Source organism: Tinamus guttatus, unplaced genomic scaffold (genome assembly GCF_059628265.1).
Source record: "Tinamus guttatus ecotype Peru unplaced genomic scaffold, ASM5962826v1 Tinamus_guttatus_pri_ptg001455l, whole genome shotgun sequence".
In the NCBI taxonomy this organism is placed as follows: domain Eukaryota; kingdom Metazoa; phylum Chordata; class Aves; order Tinamiformes; family Tinamidae; genus Tinamus; species Tinamus guttatus.
The window spans coordinates 5,617-23,088 of record NW_028289989.1 but is presented as its reverse complement, the minus strand read 5'-3'; the positions used below and the strand labels follow the sequence as shown (position 1 = coordinate 23,088).

At 70.3% G+C, this 17,472-nt stretch overlaps 2 protein-coding genes and 1 long non-coding RNA gene across 3 annotated transcripts; all 3 read left to right on the top strand.

Annotated features, from left to right (window-relative positions):
- The first annotated feature begins 1,406 nt into the window (after positions 1-1,406).
- On the top strand, positions 1,407-2,204 carry LOC148590324 (uncharacterized). Its single transcript, XR_015914327.1, has 3 exons — positions 1,407-1,481; positions 2,066-2,088; positions 2,153-2,204. It is a non-coding gene; the product is annotated as an uncharacterized LOC148590324 (long non-coding RNA).
- A 1,010-nt stretch (positions 2,205-3,214) lies between these two features.
- ZC3H10 (zinc finger CCCH-type containing 10) lies at positions 3,215-4,366 on the top strand. Its single transcript, XM_088539167.1, has one exon. It carries the CDS (start codon positions 3,215-3,217, stop codon positions 4,364-4,366), a length of 1,152 nt encoding a protein of 383 aa, XP_088395293.1.
- Positions 4,367-5,816: 1,450 nt separating this feature from the next.
- Positions 5,817-14,157, top strand: ESYT1 (extended synaptotagmin 1). Its single transcript, XM_088539166.1, has 31 exons — positions 5,817-6,086; positions 6,565-6,606; positions 6,702-6,836; positions 6,943-7,016; positions 7,218-7,290; positions 7,357-7,446; positions 7,540-7,595; positions 7,664-7,787; positions 8,183-8,359; positions 8,731-8,813; positions 8,878-8,926; positions 9,008-9,097; positions 9,183-9,275; positions 9,367-9,438; positions 9,509-9,600; positions 9,777-10,008; positions 10,498-10,614; positions 11,084-11,260; positions 11,344-11,426; positions 11,529-11,577; positions 11,673-11,762; positions 11,841-11,936; positions 12,055-12,126; positions 12,220-12,306; positions 12,713-12,859; positions 12,929-13,056; positions 13,314-13,412; positions 13,499-13,630; positions 13,698-13,803; positions 13,898-13,947; positions 14,124-14,157. Exons 1-31 carry the CDS (start codon positions 5,817-5,819, stop codon positions 14,155-14,157), a joined length of 3,219 nt encoding a protein of 1,072 aa, XP_088395292.1.
- The last annotated feature ends 3,315 nt before the right edge of the window (positions 14,158-17,472 follow it).

The following is a 17,472-nucleotide window of genomic DNA, read 5'->3' as shown; positions in this document are numbered from 1 at the left end:
ATAAACGCTCTATTTTTTAATGTGTGAGAGGCTTGCTTTGGGCAGCCCGGCACGTTTAGAAGCAGTGTCTTGGAGTGGTCCCTCCCCATGGAAAAGCTGCAGAGGGGCCGGGGGTGTCGCTCCGGGGTCATTTATGTCCCTTAAGGAAAGCGGATTGACCGTGGTGGAAGGGGAGGGATCCTCAGAGCGCGTTGGGGCCTTTCCACTTTCCAAATCTGAGGAAACCTCTTGCCCTTCAGGGCAGCTCCTGTGCTCCGCAGGCCCAGGGCTTCCTTGCCAACACCTGGGCTTTAAAACTTACACTCAAAACGTGCAAATATTACCAAAGTTTGAGTCAATAAAAGAAAAGAAACAATGAGATTTTTTTTCTCCATTTCTGCAAACTCTGCTCCTGTTTTCTGAGCTGTCCAGCTCTGCTGTGGGCCTTGGGGCAGGAGGATGAGACGAGAGGCAGCGCGGGGAAGGTGCAGGAGGCTCCGTCCCCAGCCCTGCCGGCCTCTAGTTTAGGCAGCTCCTCAATGTTAACCATGAACTTAAGGGAAAAACCATAAAAACCTTGTTCCTGACGAGGAACATTTTAGCATTTATAAGCAATATGTTGTCAATTGCCTTCTATAGAAGAAAGGCAGAGCGAATTTTTCTCACAGTCCACAATACAGATTTATAAACCACTAAGACGTGCTGGAGGTTTATTTAATTTTCTATTTTTACTTTACAAACAAACGTACCTCTTGATACAAGCGACAAGAATCCAGTTGTTAAACCTTGGAACAGCGGCAAGCTCCCGAGAAGTGCTCTGTAACTGACTTTTTTTTTTTTCCAAATAAAATTGACTAGTGACATCTCTTTGGACGGAAAGACAGCTCTGCTGCTGTGGGGCGCCGTGGGCATGGGCGAATGGGGTGGAACGGGGGGATGCCCGGTGCTGTGGGGCAGCCACGCCGGGGCTGCCGTGGAGGGACAGGTTGTGGGGTGGGGGGTATTTGGGATGTGGGGCACGGGGGGAGTAGTGGTGGGGGCAGACCCTGCCCCAAAGCGCCCTCCTGCCCTACGGCACCACCTGCCCATGGCCCCCTTGCCCCATGAAGACCCTCCTGCCCCATGGAGACCCTCTGCCGCATGGCACCATCTACCCATGGCCCCCTTGCCTCATGAAAACCCCTGCCCCACGGAGACCCCCGTGCCCCACGGAGACCCCCGTGCCCCACGGAGACCCCCGTGCCCCACGGCGCCCCCCGCCCGGGCGGCCGCGCAAAATGGCCGCCCTCTCCCTCCTAGTGGCCCCGCACTACAACTCCCGCCGTGCCCCGCGCGGGGGCGGGGCCTCCGCGCCCCCTATAAATGGCGGGCGGCGGCGGCGCGCGCCTCTCTCTCCCCTCCGCCGCCGCCATCTTGCGGACGCCGCCGCCGCCATCCGCCTCCATCCGCCGCCCGCGCGCGCGGACTGAGCGCGGGGCCCCCGCGCCGCCATGAGGGCCAAGGTGGGCGCCGGGCGGGGCGGCGGCGCGGGGGGGGCGGGGGGATGGGGTCCCGGGGGGCTGGGGGGTCCCTGGGTACAGTCGGATACGCGGCGGGGGTGTGTGGGGGCTGGGGGGTGCCTGGGTACAGTCGGACACCCCGGGGGGGTTGTTGGAGGCTGAGGGGTCCCTGGGTACAGTCGGGGGAGGGTTGTTGGGGGTTGGGGAGTGCCCGGGTGCAGTCGGACACCCCGGGGGGGTTGTTGGGGGTTGGGGAGTACAGTCGGACACCCCAGGGGGGTGTTGGGGAGTACAGTCGGACACCCCGGGGGGGTTGTTGGGGGCTGGGGAGTGCCTGAGTGCGGTCGGGGTTGTTGGGGGCTGGGAGGTCCCTGGGTACAGTTGGGGCTGTTGGGGGTTCCTGGGTACAGTCTGACGCCCTGGGGTGTGTTTGGGGCCGGGGGGCTCTGTGTCCCCTGGGCGTGGGGGGTCTCTGGTCACCCCCAGGGCTCCCGTGGGGGCAGTCGGGGGTCCCTGTGCTGCGGGGGGGGTTGCACGGGGGCTGCAGCCCCCCCGCCGCCCCTGACCGCCCCCTCCTCTCCCTGCAGTGGCGGAAGAAGCGAATGCGCAGGTAGGTGGGGGGGCGGGAGGCCGGGGCGGTACCGGGGGCACCGGAGTGACCTCCTGCCCCCCAGGCTGAAGCGCAAGAGGAGGAAGATGCGGCAGAGATCCAAGTAGGAGCCGCGGCGCGGGGCGGCCGCACCCCCGGCGGCGCCGAGCGGCTCCAGCGGGGCCGTTGCTGAGCGGAGCTGTCACCGAGCGTCACCGCGCAGCGCCAGCAGGGCCGTCAGCGGCGGGACGCCGCGAGATGCCGTCGTGACGGGGCCGTGGTGGCCGCGCTGCCCGTGTCCCCCAATAAAGGCTGTTCCAGTGGCAGCGCCTCCTGTGTCTCTATGGGGGGTGACGGGAAGTGCAGAGGGCGCCCCGCCGTGGGGTCACTGCCCCCTTGGCGGCTGCCGTTGCCGGTGGACCCGGCCGGGGCGGGGGGATGCTGCGCTGCGTGTGTGTGACGTCGCCGTGACGTCAGCTCGCGGCCTCGTGCGCCCCCGCGCGCCGGAGGGGGGGGGGAGTAGAGCGCCGCGCGTGCGCGCGCGCGGAGCACGCCGGGAGGAAGCGCCTTCCCCCCCGCCTCCTTCCGGCGGCCTCGCCGGAAGCACCATAGAGAGGTGGTTGCCCGGCGCAGAAGGGCGGCCGGAAGGGGCCGCTCATTGTTGGCGCTGGAGGACCCGGCGGAGGCCGCGGGGCGGGTGGGTGCGAGGCCGGGCCCGGGGTGGCGGGGCGGGGGGGGCGGCTGCTCCCGCCCGCGCGCGGCTGGGGCGGGGCGCGAGGGGCCTCCCGGGGCGGCGGGACCGGGACCGGCACCGCGGCTGGGGCTGGAGCGGGGGCTGGAATGAGGGCTAAGGCTGGGCCTGGAACCGGGGTTGGGACCACAACTGGGTCTGGAACCGGGACTGGGACAGGAACCAGGGCTGGAATTGGGGCTACGGCTGGGACTGGGACCGGGGCTGGAATGAGAGCTAAGGCTGGGCCTGGAACCGGGGTTGGAGCCGGGACTGGGGTGGCAGAACCGGGGGCCGGGACCACGGCTGGGCCTGGGACCAGGACTGGGCCGGTGACTGGGGGCTGCCGCGCGGCACCGTCACCGTCACCCGCTGATGGCTGTGCCCGCAGGCGCGGGGTCGCCGTGCGCCGCCGCCATGCCCGACCGCGACGGCTACGGCACAGGCGGCAGCAGCGACGAGGCGGGCGCGGGCGCCGACGACGACATCTGCCGCGACTTCCTGCGCAACGTGTGCAAGCGCGGCAAGCGCTGCCGCTTCCGGCACCCCGACATGAGCGAGGTCACCAACCTGGGCGTGCGCAAGAACGAGTTCATCTTCTGCCACGACTTCCAGAACAAGGAGTGCGTCCGCCTCACCTGCCGCTTCATCCACGGCTCCAAGGAGGACGAGGACTGCTATAAGAAGACGGGCGAGCTCCCGCCGCGCCTGCGGCACAAGGTGGCCGCCGGCCTGGGCCTCTCGCCCGCTGACCTGCCCAACAGCAAGGAGGAGGTGCCCATCTGCCGCGACTTCCTCAAGGGCGACTGCCAGCGCGGCGCCAAGTGCAAGTTCCAGCACCTGCAGCGGGACTACGAGTACGGCGCGGCGGCGGCGCGGCGCTACGAGCCCCTGGACGTGCTCTACGAGGAGCACGAGCCAGCGGCCAAGCGGCGCCGCGACGCGCTGCACCTGGACGCCTACGAGCTGGGCTTCGGCGGGGCGCGCGCCGCCGAGTTCCGGCTGCTCGAGGAGGAGAACGCGCTGCTGCGCAAGCGCGTTGAGGACCTCAAGAAGCAGGTGAGCAACCTGCTGGCCACCAACGAGGTGCTGCTGGAGCAGAACGCGCAGTTCCGCAACCAGGCCAAGGTGCTGACGCTGAGCTCGAGCGCTGCCGCCACCGAGCAGACTCTGGCGCCGGCCGTGGGCACTGTGACCAGCTACAACCCGGGCATGGCGCAGACGCACACAACGCTCAGCAGCCAGGCCCTGCCGCCGCCACCGCGGCCCGTGGCCCAGCAGGAGCTAGTGGCCCCCGCGGGCGCCCAGGCGGCGCCGCCGGCCAACGCGGCGCCGCCGCCGCCGCCGCTCAACGCGGAGATGGCGCCGCTGTCGGCGGCGCTGGCGCAGACCATCGCGCAGGGCATGGCGCCCGCCGTGTCCATGGCGCCCGTGGCCGTGTCCGTGGCGCCCGTGGCCGTGTCCATGGCGCAGCCGCTGGCCGGGATCACCATGAGCCACGCCACCACCCCCATGGTCACCTACCCCATCGCCTCGCAGAGCATGCGCATCACCGCCCTGCCGCACTGACGCCGGCCGCACCGGGAGAAGGCGTCAGCGCCGCCCGGGAGGCTCCGCGCGGATGAAGGGGCCGCTCGGGCTCTGCTGGAGCCTCCCAAGGAGTCGGCGGGGACGGGGCCGACCGGGCTGCGCCAGGAGGTGAAACTGGGGGGCTAGGGGTGGCCCCGTGTCTCCCTCCGGGACGGAGAGTCGCTCCTGGCTGGTGGTGCCAGGTGGATCCCGCGTAGGCAGCAGCAGGAGCCAGCGCTCGTGGCCCTGTCGCCAGGAGGATCCTGTGGGATCCAGCGTTCCCGGCCCCATCGCCAGGGGCATCCCGTGGGTTGGAGCACTCCCAGCCCCCTCACCACGTGGATCCGGCGGGATCAAGCGCTCCTGGCCCCATCGTCAGGGACATCGTGAGTTGGAGCACTCCCGGCCCTGGCACCACATGAATCCTGTGGGATGGAGCGCTCCCGGCCCCATCGTCAGGGACATCCCGCAGGTTGGAGCGCTCCCGGCCCCGTCACCATGTGCATCCAGCAGGATCAAGCGCTCCCGGCCCCACTGCCAGGCGGATCCTGCGGGATCCCACGCCCCATCCCGGCGGGGCCCCCCTCGCGCTCCTGCTGGCGTGTAAAGTTTTGGACGATTAAAAATGAGCCCTGTGCAGCTCCGTGTCCATCCTGGGGCGCAGAGGGGCTGGAGCAGCCACTGCACTCCCGGAGCTGCCGTCGCACCCCCTGTGCCGAGTGGGGCGGAGCAGCGGGGGGCAGCGCGGGGCCAGCGGCAGCTCCTGGAATCTGACCCTAATCCTGGGGGATTTGGGGCTTTGCGGCTCGGCGTGGAGCCGGGAGGGGCCCAGAGTGGGGGGCAGCTCCACTCGCCCCGGGCCGCCCCCCCGCAGCCTCCGGCAGCCCCTACTGTGTCTGCCCCCCGCCCAGGTCCCGCCTGGGCTTCCCCCTCCCCGCTGCCCCGTGGGGCCACCCGAGGGATCCCCCAAGCTCCCTACAAAGGACCCACCTCCTGGGACCCCCCCCGAGTTCCCCACCCTGAGGATTCCCCCCACGGGACCCCCGTTCCAATAGGTCCCCCCCTCAATTCCATGGCAACTCGCGACCCCCGTCCCCCTCCCCGGGACTCCCAGGGCCCCCTTTCCCTGGAGATCCCCCCCCGCCCCCTCCTCGGGGGGGTCCCCCCGGAGATCCTCCTTCCATTGGGAACCCCCCTCCATGCTCCCCCCCCTCCTCGGGGTGATCCCCCCCCCGGGGATCCCCAGATGCCACCCCCGGCCCCAGCGGGGTGGGGAAGAGCGGCGTGGGCGGGGCCTATCCGAGGGGGCGTGGCGAGAGGCGGAGCCTAGCCAAAGGGGCGTGGCCAGCGTGGCACGGGGGCGGGGGGCGGTGCAGGGGGCGGGGCGGGGCTCTGGGGGGCGTGGCCCGGCGGCGGCGCGCCGGCGCGGAGCGGAGCGCGGCGCGGGGCCATGGAGCGGCGCGGGGCGGCGGCGGCGGCGCTGGGCGCGCTCGGGCGGCGGCTGCTGTGGGCGCTGCCCGCCTACGCGGCCGGGCTGCTGGGGCTGGGCGCGGCCGCGGTGCTGCTGGCGCTCGCGCTCTACGCGGGCTGGCGGCGGCGGCGGCGCGCGCGGCGGCGCGGGCTGCTCCTGGCCGCCCGCCTGCAGCGCGACGAGGAGGCGGCGGTGCGCGCGGCCGCGGCCGCGGGGCTGGGCGCCGCCCGCGGGGAGCTGCCCGCCTGGGTGAGCGGCGCCGCGGGCCGCGCGTTTCCGCTGCCCCGCGCCGGAGCTCTCTGGGCTTGCGCATCCCGGCTTTGCGGCCCCTCCCGCTGCACCGCACCCGCCTGCCTGCGCATCCCGGCTTCGGGGACCCTCCCCCGGCTCTGGGGTCCTCCCCGGCTGTGCCACCCCCGCGCTTGGCCGCTGCCCTCCCGCCACATCCTGCCACAGTTCGGGGCTTCCGGCTGGGGTCCCGCCGGCGCCAGCACCGTCCCGGGCTGGGGATAGCGGGGACGGGGGGCAGGTCTGGGAACCACCCCCACCGGGCCACGGTGCTGGGCCACGGGCTGGAGGTTGCCCCAAGGCACGGGGAGGGGGGCGGGGGGAAGCCCCCTCCCCAGGAGCTCCCGGAAGGGGAAACTGAGGCAGGAGGAAGGGTGGGGCAACAGGATGGGCCCAGGCGTCCGGGTCCCCCCCGCCGTGACACCCGGCTCGGATGCAGGTGACGTTCCCGGACGTGGAGCGGGCAGAATGGCTGAACAAGGTGAGGCCGGTGCCCCACGGGACACCCCGTCCCCCCGGGTCCCCTTGTTCCCCCCGGCTCCGCTGACCCCCAGCCTCCCACCACGTCCGCCCCAGGTGCTGGCCCAGGCCTGGCCCTTCTTCGGGCGCTACATGGAGAAGCTGCTGGTGGAGAATGTGGCGCCCGCAATCCGGGCCTCCAACAGCCACCTGCAGACCTTCTCCTTCACCCGCGTGGACATGGGCGAGAAGGTGGGGCCGGCGCCACCGCCTCCATGCGGGACACATCCCTGCGTGTGTCCCCCCCGCGCCCTGAGCAGGGCATGTCCCCACGTCCCCTCCCCGCCGTCTCCTGCAGCCGCTCCGTGTCCTGGGCGTCTGCTCCCATCCCGGCTCCCACCCGCGGCAGATCCTGCTGGATCTCAATATCAGGTGAGGGGGGGGAGCCCCACCGTGTGGTGACAGAGCTGTCACAGCCCCCCCAAAAGCAGCACCCCCCTCCAGGGGCTCCCTCCCTGTCTGGGAGCTGGGGGCAGGACTGCAGTGGGGCTGGGGGGGGGTCCTGCTGGGGGTCCCGCTGTGGGGGGGTGCGCAGGGCGGGGGCCCAGGACGGACTTGTGTCCCCCCCCCCAGCTACGTGGGTGACGTCCAGATCGACGTGGAGGTCAAGAAGTTCTTCTGCAAGGCCGGGGTCAAGGGGATGCAGGTGAGGGGGCTCCGTGGGGACGGAGCGGGGGGGGTCCCTGCCCCCCAGGCTCAGCACTGTCCCCAGCTCCACGGGATGCTGCGGATCATCCTGGAGCCGCTGCTCGGGGATGTGCCCATTGTGGGCGCCATCACCATGTTCTTCATCCGCCGCCCGGTGAGTGCAGCCCGCCCAGACCCCTCCGGGCCGGGGGTCCAGCCCACCCCCAAAACTGACCCCTTTCCAATCCCTCCCCCCGCCCCCCCCAAGACCTTGGACATCAACTGGACGGGGATGACCAACCTGCTGGACATCCCGGGGCTCAGGTGAGTCCGGGGGCTCCCGGGGGCTGTGACGGTGACGTTCCCCCACCGTGACTGCGCCTGTGCCCCAGCTCTGTCTCGGACACCGTCATCATGGATGCCATCGCCTCCTACCTGGTGCTGCCCAACCGGCTGCTGGTGCCGCTGGTGCCCGACCTGCCGGATGCCGCACAGCTGCGGTGCCCGCTGCCGCGGGTAAGGGGTACACGGTGTGTGCGGGGGGGCCCGGTGGCAGGAGGGGAAATGGTGGCGAGGGGGGGGTCATGATGGCGGGGGTGTCATGGTGATGGGGGGACACAGTGTGTGTGGGGAGGGACACGGTGGGGGAACATGGTGGTGGGGGGATATGGTGACGGGGACACAGTGTGTGTGCGGGGGACAGTGTGCCTGGGGACACGGCGACAGGAGGGGTCACAGTTGCGGGGGGGGACACAGTGGCAGGGGGAGACACAGTGGTGGCGGGGGACAGTGTGTGTGGGGGAGGTTACAGTGGGGGTGGCAGGGGGATGCTGTGTGTGTATGGTGTGACACGGTGGCAGGGGGGTCATGGTGGCGGGGGACACAGGGGTGCCCGTCCCGCTGCCCCCCAGGGCGTTGTGCGCGTGCACCTGCTGGGTGCCCGCGCGCTTCAGAGCAAGGACCGCTTCGTGCGGGGGCTGCTCGAGGGCAAGTCCGACCCCTACGCCGTGCTGCGCGTGGGCACCCAGCTCGTCACCAGCCGCGTCATCGACGACGATCTCAACCCCACCTGGGACGAGGTCTATGAGGTGAGACCCCCCCCACAGCACCGCGGGACCCTGCTGCTGTCCCCAGCCTGGTTGGGGTGCCCATGGGAACCCCTGGGGACCCTCCTGGGGGTGTCCCTCTCCTCTGTGGTGGCTACAGTGCCCATGCAGACCCTGCTGGTGTCCCCAACCTGACTGTGGTTCCCAGGAGGACCCCCTGGGGACGCTCCTGGTGTCCCCAACCTGGCTGGGGTGCCTGTGGGGACATCATGAGGACCCTCCTGGTGTCTCCAGCCTGGCTGTGGTGTCTGTGGGGACCCCCAGGGACTCTCATGATGTCCCTAGCCTGGCTGTGGTGGCTGTGGGGACCCTCCTGGTGTCCCCCACCCTTCCATGCTGCCGCTGTCCCGCAGTTCCTGGTGCACGAGGTGCCGGGGCAGGAGCTGGAGGTGGAGCTGTTCGACAAGGACCCGGACCAGGACGACCTGCTGGGCCGGTGAGTGGGGGCCCGGCCGCCGGGGCCCATCCCCGCGGCAGCCGCTCAGCCCCGCTCCCCCTAGGATGAAGCTGGATTTCGGGGAGGTGCTCAAGGCTGGAGTGCTGGACGAGGTGGGTGCTGGAGCGGGGGGGTGCGGGGCGGGGGTGTCTGGAGTGGGAGGGGGCATGCTGACCCCCCCCCGCTCCCCGCAGTGGTTCCCACTGCAGGACGGCGGCCAGGGCCGGCTCCACCTGCGCCTCGAGTGGCTCTCGCTCATGGACGACGCCTCCCGGCTGGACCAGGTGGGGGCGCCTCTGCCCAACACGAGTTTGCGAGGCCTCAGCTCGACCCAAGACCCGTCCTCATCACATCCCCCATCCGCCCCAGGTCCTGCAGAGGAACCGGAGCGTCGCAGCCAAACCTGACCCCCCCTCGGCCGCCATCCTGGTCGTCTACCTGGACCGGGCCGAGGAGCTGCCCGTGAGTGCGGGGAGGGTCCCATGGGGACGACGGTTCTGTGGGTGGGTGGGGGGGGCTTTTGACCCCCCCCCCCGGCCCTGTTTGTACCCAGCTGAAGAAATCGGGGAAGGAGCCGAACCCCTTGGTGCAACTCTCAGTGCAGGATGTCACGCGGGAGAGCAAGGTGGGCACGGGGGGGTCCCAAATGGGGGCATGGAAGGGGGACAGGATGGCACCCTGACCTCCCCCCGCAGGTGGTCTACAGCTCGGCCTCGCCGGTGTGGGAAGAGGCTTTCCGCTTCTTCCTGCATGACCCCGCGCACCAGGACCTGGACATCCAGGTGAGCTCCCCGACCGTGTCCCCCGCTCCGGCTGTGTCCTCTCCCCTGCTGCCATCGTGTCCCCAGCCACCGTGTCCCCCCTCACAGCTGTGTCCTTCCCCTGCCACCGTGTCCCGCCCCGGGTCGTGTCGCCTCCCCGCGGTGTCCCCGGCTCAGCCCCGTGTCCCCCCTGCCGCTGTGTCCCCCGTGTCCCCGGCTCAGCCCCACGTCCCTGCCCCGGGCCGTGTCTCCCGCCATGTCCCTGCTCCGCGCTGTGTCCCCAGGTGAAGGACGATGCCCGGCAGAGCAGCCTGGGCTCGGCCGCGGTGCCGCTTGCGCGGCTGCTGCAGGAGCCGGCGCTGACCTTGCGGCAGCCGCTGCCGCTCCAGGGCGCTGCGCCCGGGAGCCGCCTGCACCTCACACTGGTGCTGCGGGTGAGGGGCTGCGGGGGGGCATGTGGAGTTGGGGGACGTGGGAGGGAACACGGGGGGTAATGGGGGGACACATGGCAGGGCAGCCCCAGAGCCACCTGCATGTGTCACTGGTGCTGCAACGTGGGGGGGACATGGCAGGGCATGGCGGGGGGTGGATATGGGGGAAACATGGGGGGCAACATAGAGAGTGATGGGAGGGACATGATGGGGGCAGCCCTGGAGCCGCCTGCGCCTCGCACTGGTGCTGTGGGTGAGGGCAGGGACGTGGTGGGGTACATGAAGGGGCACAGGGGAGGACATGGGGACAGGGGGCGGACATGGGTGGGGATGTGGTGGGGGCAGCTCCAGAGCCACTCATGCTGGTGCTGCAGGTGAGGGGGCACAGGGGGACATGGGGGGAACATAGGGGACGTGGGGGAACATGGGGGGTGATGGGCGGGACATGGGGGCTGATGGGGCAGCCCCTGGCCCTGCTGTGCCCCCTCGCAGGTGCTCTTCCTCGACGCCCCCGAGACCCCCCCGGGGCGGCTGGACCTTGAGCCCGGTGGCGGCAGCAGCGTCGACCGGCCCAGCAAGGCCAGTCCTGACCCCCAGTTCGGCACCGAGGTGCGGGGAGAGGGGCAGGACAGGGGTCCTGGGGGCAGGATGGGGTCCGGGGAGCGGGGAAGGATGAGGAATTGGGTGTGTTGGAAGGGTCCTAGGGGGCAGGATGAGGGTCTGGAGGGTAGGATGGAGGATCCTGGGGTGCTGGAAAGGTTCCAGGGAGCAGGATGGAGGGTCCTAGGACTAGGAGGGGGGTTCAGTGGTGCTGAAAGGGTCCTGGGGGGTAGGACGGTGTCCTGGAGGGCAGGGTGGACGTTTGAGGTTGGGGATCCTGGTGGGGGAGCAGGATGGAGGTGACAGCCTGCGGATCCGGGGAGCAGGATGGAGGGTCCTGGGGTGCTGGAGGGGCCCTGGGGGGCAGGATGGGGGATTCTGGTTAGGGGGGAACTTTGGGGCTGGGACCTGGGGGTAGTGGGGCCGGGCCAAGCCCAGAGCTGCCCCCAGCCCGTCTTGTCCCCGTGTCCCCACCCAGAGCGTCCTGCGCATCCACCTGCTGGAGGCCGAACAGCTGGTGGCCAAGGATCGGCTCCTGGGCGGGCTGGTGCGGGGCCGCTCCGACCCCTACGCGCGCGTGCGCGCGGGCGGCCGGGCCTTCCGCAGCCGTGTGCTCAAGGAGGAGCTCAACCCCCGCTGGAACGAGGTCTACGAGGTGCGCGGCGGGGAGGGCCGGGCTGGGGCAGCGCGGGGGGGCCCAGGCGTCCGGGCAGCTCCCATCTCCTCGCGTCCCTGCAGGCCGTGGTGGACAACATCCCCGGGCAGGATGTGGAGTTCGAGCTCTTTGACAAGGACATCGACAAGGATGATTTCCTGGGGCGGTGGGTGCTGCAGAGGGACGACGGTGGGGGGATCCGTGTTATGTCCCCCCTGCCCATGCTGTCCCCCCCGTCCTCATTGTCCCCTATCATCACTGCCCGCAGGTGCAAGGTGCCGCTGCAGCGGGTGCTGAGCAGCCGCTTTGTCGACGAGGTGGGACTGGGGCCAGCGTGGGGACACAGGGAGGTGATGGGGGGGGCTATGGGATGGGAGGGGTCTCACCCCTGCTGTGCCCCCCACCATGGCAGTGGCTGCCCCTGGAGGAGGTGAAATCCGGGCGGCTCCATGTGCGGCTGGAGATCCTGGCGCCCACCCCCAGCGCAGCTGTCCTGGAGCAGGTAGTGGGACAAGGCGGGGCGGGGTACCCGTGTCATGAGCGCGTGGGGTCTCAGCACGATCTCCTGCCCCACCGGCAGGTCCTGCACACCAACAGCCTCGTGCAGCCCACACGCGGTCCCGAGCTCTCGGCCGCACTGCTCTCCGTCTTCGTGGACCGTGCCGCCGAGCTGCCTGTGAGCGCTGCCGGACACCTGGGCCCCGTCACGAGGGCTCGGGGAAGCTGGGGGAATCTCGGTGCCCCCCTGCCCTGCTGCTACTGTCCCTGTCCCCAACCCACTGCTGCACCCCCAGGCGCGCAAGGGCTCCAAGGCGCCGGCTGCCTGTGCCAGCCTCACCGTGCGTGACGTCACCGTCAAGACCAAGGTGGGCACCCGGGAGGGGACGATGGGGACGAGTGCCCTGTGCTGGGGGGTCTCACTGGCTCTTGTGCCTCCCGGCCCCCCCCTTTGTCCGTAGACCTGTGCCCCTAGCTGCGAGCCCGTCTGGGATGAAGGCTTCTCCTTCCTCATCAAGCGGCCCCACGTGGAGTCACTGGAGCTGCAGGTATTGGTCCTTGTCCCCAGGACCCTGTCTCTGGGGTCTGGCTGCATCCCTGGGGTCCTGGCTGTCCCCCAGGTCCTGCTTTGTCCCTGGAACTGCACCCCCAAGGTGCTGGTTGTCCCCAGGGTCCTGCTCTGTCCCCAGAACACCCTCCCCAGGATCCTGCTGCATCCCGGGGGTCCAGATTGTCCCCAAGCTCTTGTCCCATCCCGTGAGTCTTGACTGTCCCCAAGGTCCTGCTTCGTCCCTGGGATTCCATCCCCCCTGTCCTGCTGCGTCCCCGTGTCCCGCCCGTCCCTGTGTCCCCCTGCTCCATCTCCTGCGGCGTTCCCATGTCCTGCCCGTCCCCATCCCCTGCTCTGTCCTCGTGTCCCGCCCGTGCCCTGCTCTATCCCTGTCCTGTCGCTAGGTGCGGGACGCGGCGGGGCAGGCGCTGGGCGCGCTCAGCCTGCCGCTGCAGCGGCTGCTCGATGCCGACGGGCTCGTCCTGGACGGCTGGTTCTCGCTGTCCGGGGGCAGCCCCAGCGCCCAGGTCCTGATGCGGGCGCAGCTGGCGGTGAGTGTCACCCGGGGGGGCAGGAGGGGGGAGCCGGGACCTCCTCACTCCCCCGTGTCCCCCCCGCAGATCCTGGTGTCGCAGCACTCCGGGGTGGCGGCGACAGGGGACGTGGAGGCGCCGGAGGAGGAGGCACCGCGGGACGAGGCGAGCGGCGCGGGGGGGGTGCTGCGCCAGCGCGGGGCCCCCGCCCACAGGTAGGGGCTGCGAGGGGGGGTTGCGGGACTCCTGACCCCCCCCGGGGGAAGGGGGGCCCCCCCGGGCGCTGCCTTGGGGTGCAAACCCCACCCGGGGGGGGCGCATGGAGGAGGGGAGGGTCTGTCCCCATCGCGGGGAGGGGGAGGTGGGACCATGGGGAGGGTCTGTCCCCATGCGAATACAAAGCCCGGGGGGGTTCCCCCCTTCCCCCGGGGGGGGGGGGGTCCGTGCTGCCCCCCCTGACGTGTCCCCACAGGGGCGCCGAGGCGGCTGAGCCCCTCCGAGGCCACCTGCAGCTCACGCTCTGGTACCACGGGGACGAGCGCAAGTTGGTGGCCGTCGTGCACGGCTGCAGGTAACGCGCCCGGACGCCGGGGCCCCGTGGGATGCGGGGTGGGGGCGGCGCGGGACCCGCGTGCTGTGTGTGTGTCCCCGCTGCAGGAACCTGAAGCCGCTGTCCAAGGAGCTGCCGGACCCCTACGTGTCCCTCGTCCTCCTGCCCGACAAGAGCCGGGCCACCAAGAGGAAGACGAGTGTGCAGAGGAAGACCCTGAACCCCGACTACAACGAGAGGTGGGGGGGGGACTGGGGAGGGCCTCCCCGTGCCCTCCCCATGCCATGTCACAGCCCCTGTCCCCAGGTTCGAGTGGGACGTGTCCCCTGAGGAGGCCGCGCGGCGCAAGCTCGAGGCACACGTCAAGTGTCCCGCGTCCTTCATGGCGCGGGACAAGGAGGTGCTGGGCAAGGTAGGGGGCTGGGGGGGGAGTGGGGGGGGACAGTGCTGTGTGTCCCCCACCCTGGCCCCTCCTCAGCCCTTGCTCTATCCACTCCCCCCCCCAGCTTCATCTGGACCTGGCAAATGTGGACTTGGCCAAGGGGGGGCCCTACTGGTGAGTGAGGCTGGGGGGATGTGGGACCATGGTGGGGGTTCTGTCCTCATGGAGCGGGGGGTAGGTGGGACCATAGAGAGGGTCTGTCCCCATGGAGGAGGGGGGGGTCTGTCCCCATGGACCGGGCTCTGCCCCTCCCCAGGCCTGTTCTGCCTCCCCCTCACCCCCCGCCCCAGGTACGAGCTGCAGGAGGAGCGGAGCAGCCCCTAGAGCCACTGCCGGGACCCCCCCGTCGCCACCGCTGCCTCGCACTGACCAAAGACTGGGGGGGGGGGGCTGCGCTGCCCCCTGCCCACAACTGCTGCTTCGACTGTTACCGTTCTCGTGCCTTTTCCACCCATTTCAATGGGGGGGGAGGAGAAATTCCCCCCCGCCACCAACATGCTCAAGCCACCGCTGTGCCACCGCTGTGCCACCATGGGGCTGTCCCCTCGCTGCCTGCTCAGGGCCATGGCCCCGCTGCGAATAAAGGAGGGAGCAGGATGTGGCCTCCGCCTTGTCGCTGGCGGGGCAGCGTGGGGCTGCCAGGGCGGGGGCCATGGGGAGACCCTGTTGTGTTGTCCCCTGGAAGGGTGGCATCCAAGGTGTCCCCTTTCAGGGTGCCATTGGCGGGGGGGATCCTCCATGGGGTGTCCCCTGGGGGGGGGTCCTGGATAGGGGGGGATGGGTGGGTCTCCCGTGGAGGGGATTCCCACCTCCATCCCCAGGGCCACTCTGCTGGGGTGTCCCCTGTGAGGTGTCCCTATTGGCCCCCTCCATTAAGTGCCATCACTGGGGTGTCCTGAGGGGCGTGCCCCCCCCTCCCCCGGGCTGTCCTATGGAGTTGTCCCTGCTGGGGTGTCCCTTAGGTGCCCTCCCTACCCGTTCCTGCTCCGTGTCCATCTATAGGCAAAAAATTCCCCTCCGGCTCAGGGGCGTGGCCCACCCTGGCCCCACCCCTTTCGCATGCATAATGAGCCGCTCATTAGCGCGCAGCCCTGCCCTGGCGCACGGCCAAGGGGCGGGCGGTGACGCGACCGCTCGAAAGGGCCGGGCCCAAAGCGGGCGGGTGCAGAGGCTGCAGCGGGAGCAGCAGCAGGAGCGGTGCCGCTATGGCTGGCAGTGGGCGGGGGGCTGCGATGCGCGACGGGGGACAGGCAGCGCACCGAGGGAACTGAGTGATGCTCCAGTGGGGTTGTGGGGCTGCACCGTGGGGCAGAACGTCGGGAGCGCTCACTGCTGCCATCGCGTGTCCGAAAATCGGTACTACAATACGGAGGGGGGAGGCTGCGCATGCGCAGAGCGTCGGCAGGGCTCACTGCTGCCATCCCGTGTCCGAAAATCGGTACTGCAACGGGGAGAGGGAGGCTGCGCATGAGCAGAACGTCGGGCGCGCTCACTGCTGCCATCCCGTGTCCGAAAATCGGTACTGCAACGGGGAGAGGGAGGCTGCGCATGCCCAGAACGTCGGGAGCGCTCAGTGCTGCCATCCCGTGTCCGAAAATCGGTACTGCAATAGGGAGGGGGAGGCTGCGCATGCGCAGAGCGTCGGGAGGGCTCACTGCTGCCATCCCGTGTCCGAAAATCGGTACTGCAACGGGAAGGGGGAGGCTGCGCATGCGCAGAGCGTCGGGAGGGCTCACTGCTGCCATCCCGTGTCCGAAAGTCGGTACTGCAACGGGGAGGGGGAGGCTGCGCATGCGCAGAGCGTCGGGAGCGCTCAGTGCTGCCGTCGCGTGTCCGAAAATCGGTACTGGAACGGGCAGGGGAGGGTCTTAGTCAGATCATTGTCTGCCAATTGGGAGCCTTTGTATTTACATCACTGGTTACTAGAATTATCGTCCGAACGGTGTCCGTGGAGGGGCGCGCATGCGCAGAGCGTCGGGAGCGCTCACTGCTGCCATCGCGTGTCCGATTACTGGTACTGCAATGGGGAGGGGGAGGCGGCGCATGCGCAGACGGGAGGAGGGCAACGCGCCACCATTGGCGGAGCCGTCGCTGGGGGCAACGCGCCGCCATTGGCGGAGCCGTCGCTGGGGGCAACGCGCCACCATTGGACACCTCCGCGCGCAGACGCGGCGGAAGGGGCGGGTCTCCGGAGGCGGAAGGGGAAGGGCGCAGTCGGCGCCGCCGGCTCCCTCTCCCCCTCCCGCTCCCGGGGTTAGTCGTGTTACCCACAGGGGGTCATTGGGGTAACGGGGGGCTGGTGTCGCCCACAGGGGGACATTGGGATCCTGCCTCTTCCAGTGTGAATGTGTCGCTGGAGGGAACGCGCCGCCATTCGCGGAGCCGTCACTCCGGGCAACGCGCCGCCATTGGCGGAGCCGTCGCTAGGGGCAACGCGCCGCCATTGGCGGAGCCGTCACTCCGGGCAACGCGCCGCCATTGGCGGAGCCGTCGCTGGGGGCAACGCGCCCCCATTGGCGGAGGCGTCGCTAGGGGCAACGCGCCGCCATTGGCGGAGCCGTCGCTAGGGGCAACGCGCCCCCATTGGCGGAGGCGTCGCTAGGGGCAACGCGCCGCCAATGGCGGAGCCGTCACTCCGGGCAACGCGCCGCCATTGGCGGAGCCGTCGCTGGGGGCAACGCGCCCCCATTGGCGGAGGCGTCGCTAGGGGCAACGCGCCGCCATTGGCGGAGCCGTCGCTCCGGGCAACGCGCCCCCATTGGCGCAGCCGTCGCTAGGGGCAACGCGCCGCCATTGGCGGAGCCGTCGCTGGGGGCAACGCGCCGCCATTGGCGGAGCCGTCGCTAGGGGCAACGCGCCGCCATTGGCGGAGCCGTCGCTCGGGGCAACGCGCCGCCATTGGCGGAGCCGTCACTCGGGGCAACGCGCCGCCATTGGCGGAGCCGTCGCTAGGGGCAACGCGCCCCCATTGGCGGAGCCGTCACTCGGGGCAACGCGCCGCCATTGGCGGAGCCGTCGCTCGGGGCAACGCGCCCCCATTGGCGGAGCCGTCGCCGGGGGCAACGCGCCGCCATTGGCGGAGCCGTCACTCGGGGCAACGCGCCGCCATTGGCGGAGCCGTCGCTCGGGGCAACGCGCCACCATTGGCGGAGCCGTCGCCGGGGGCAACGCGCGGCGGAAGGGGCGGGTCGCCGGAAGCGGAAGCTGAGGGCGCAGGCGGCGGCAGCGATGGCGGCGGCTCCCGGTCACGGGGACGGGGTTGGTGTCACCCACAGGGGGACATTGGGGTAACGAGGGGGCTGGTGACACCCACAGAGGGACATTGGGACCCCCCCGTGCCTCAGCGCAGACCATGGAGCTGGGGCTGGAACTGCCGGGTAGGAAACCGGGATCCGGGGGGGATTAGTGGGGGGGGGGGAGATAATGCGGGGGCTAATGAGGGGGTTAATGAAAGGGCCCGCTAATGAGGGGGGGTTAATGAAGGGGCTCGTTAGCTGAGGGGACGGGGACACGGGGGGGGGTGGGGACATGGGGGGGACACGGGGATCCAGGGGGGAATAGGGGGAACGTGGGGGCTATGGGGGGCCGCGCATGTCCCTGTGTCACCTGCGTGTCCCTCCGTGTGTCCCCCGTGTCACC

Bases quoted from the DNA above. Each gene is read 5' to 3' on its own strand.
- ZC3H10 (XM_088539167.1), top strand. From the start codon at position 3,215: ATGCCCGACCGCGACGGCTACGGCACAGGCGGCAGCAGCGACGAGGCG.
- ESYT1 (XM_088539166.1), top strand. From the start codon at position 5,817: ATGGAGCGGCGCGGGGCGGCGGCGGCGGCGCTGGGCGCGCTCGGGCGG. The intron at 9,601-9,776 runs CTCCCCGACCGT...CTGCCGCTGTGT, and splicing joins GACCTGGACATCCAGGTGAG to CCCCCGTGTCCCCGGCTCAG. The intron at 10,009-10,497 runs GTGAGGGGCTGC...GCCCCCTCGCAG, and splicing joins ACCTCACACTGGTGCTGCGG to GTGCTCTTCCTCGACGCCCC.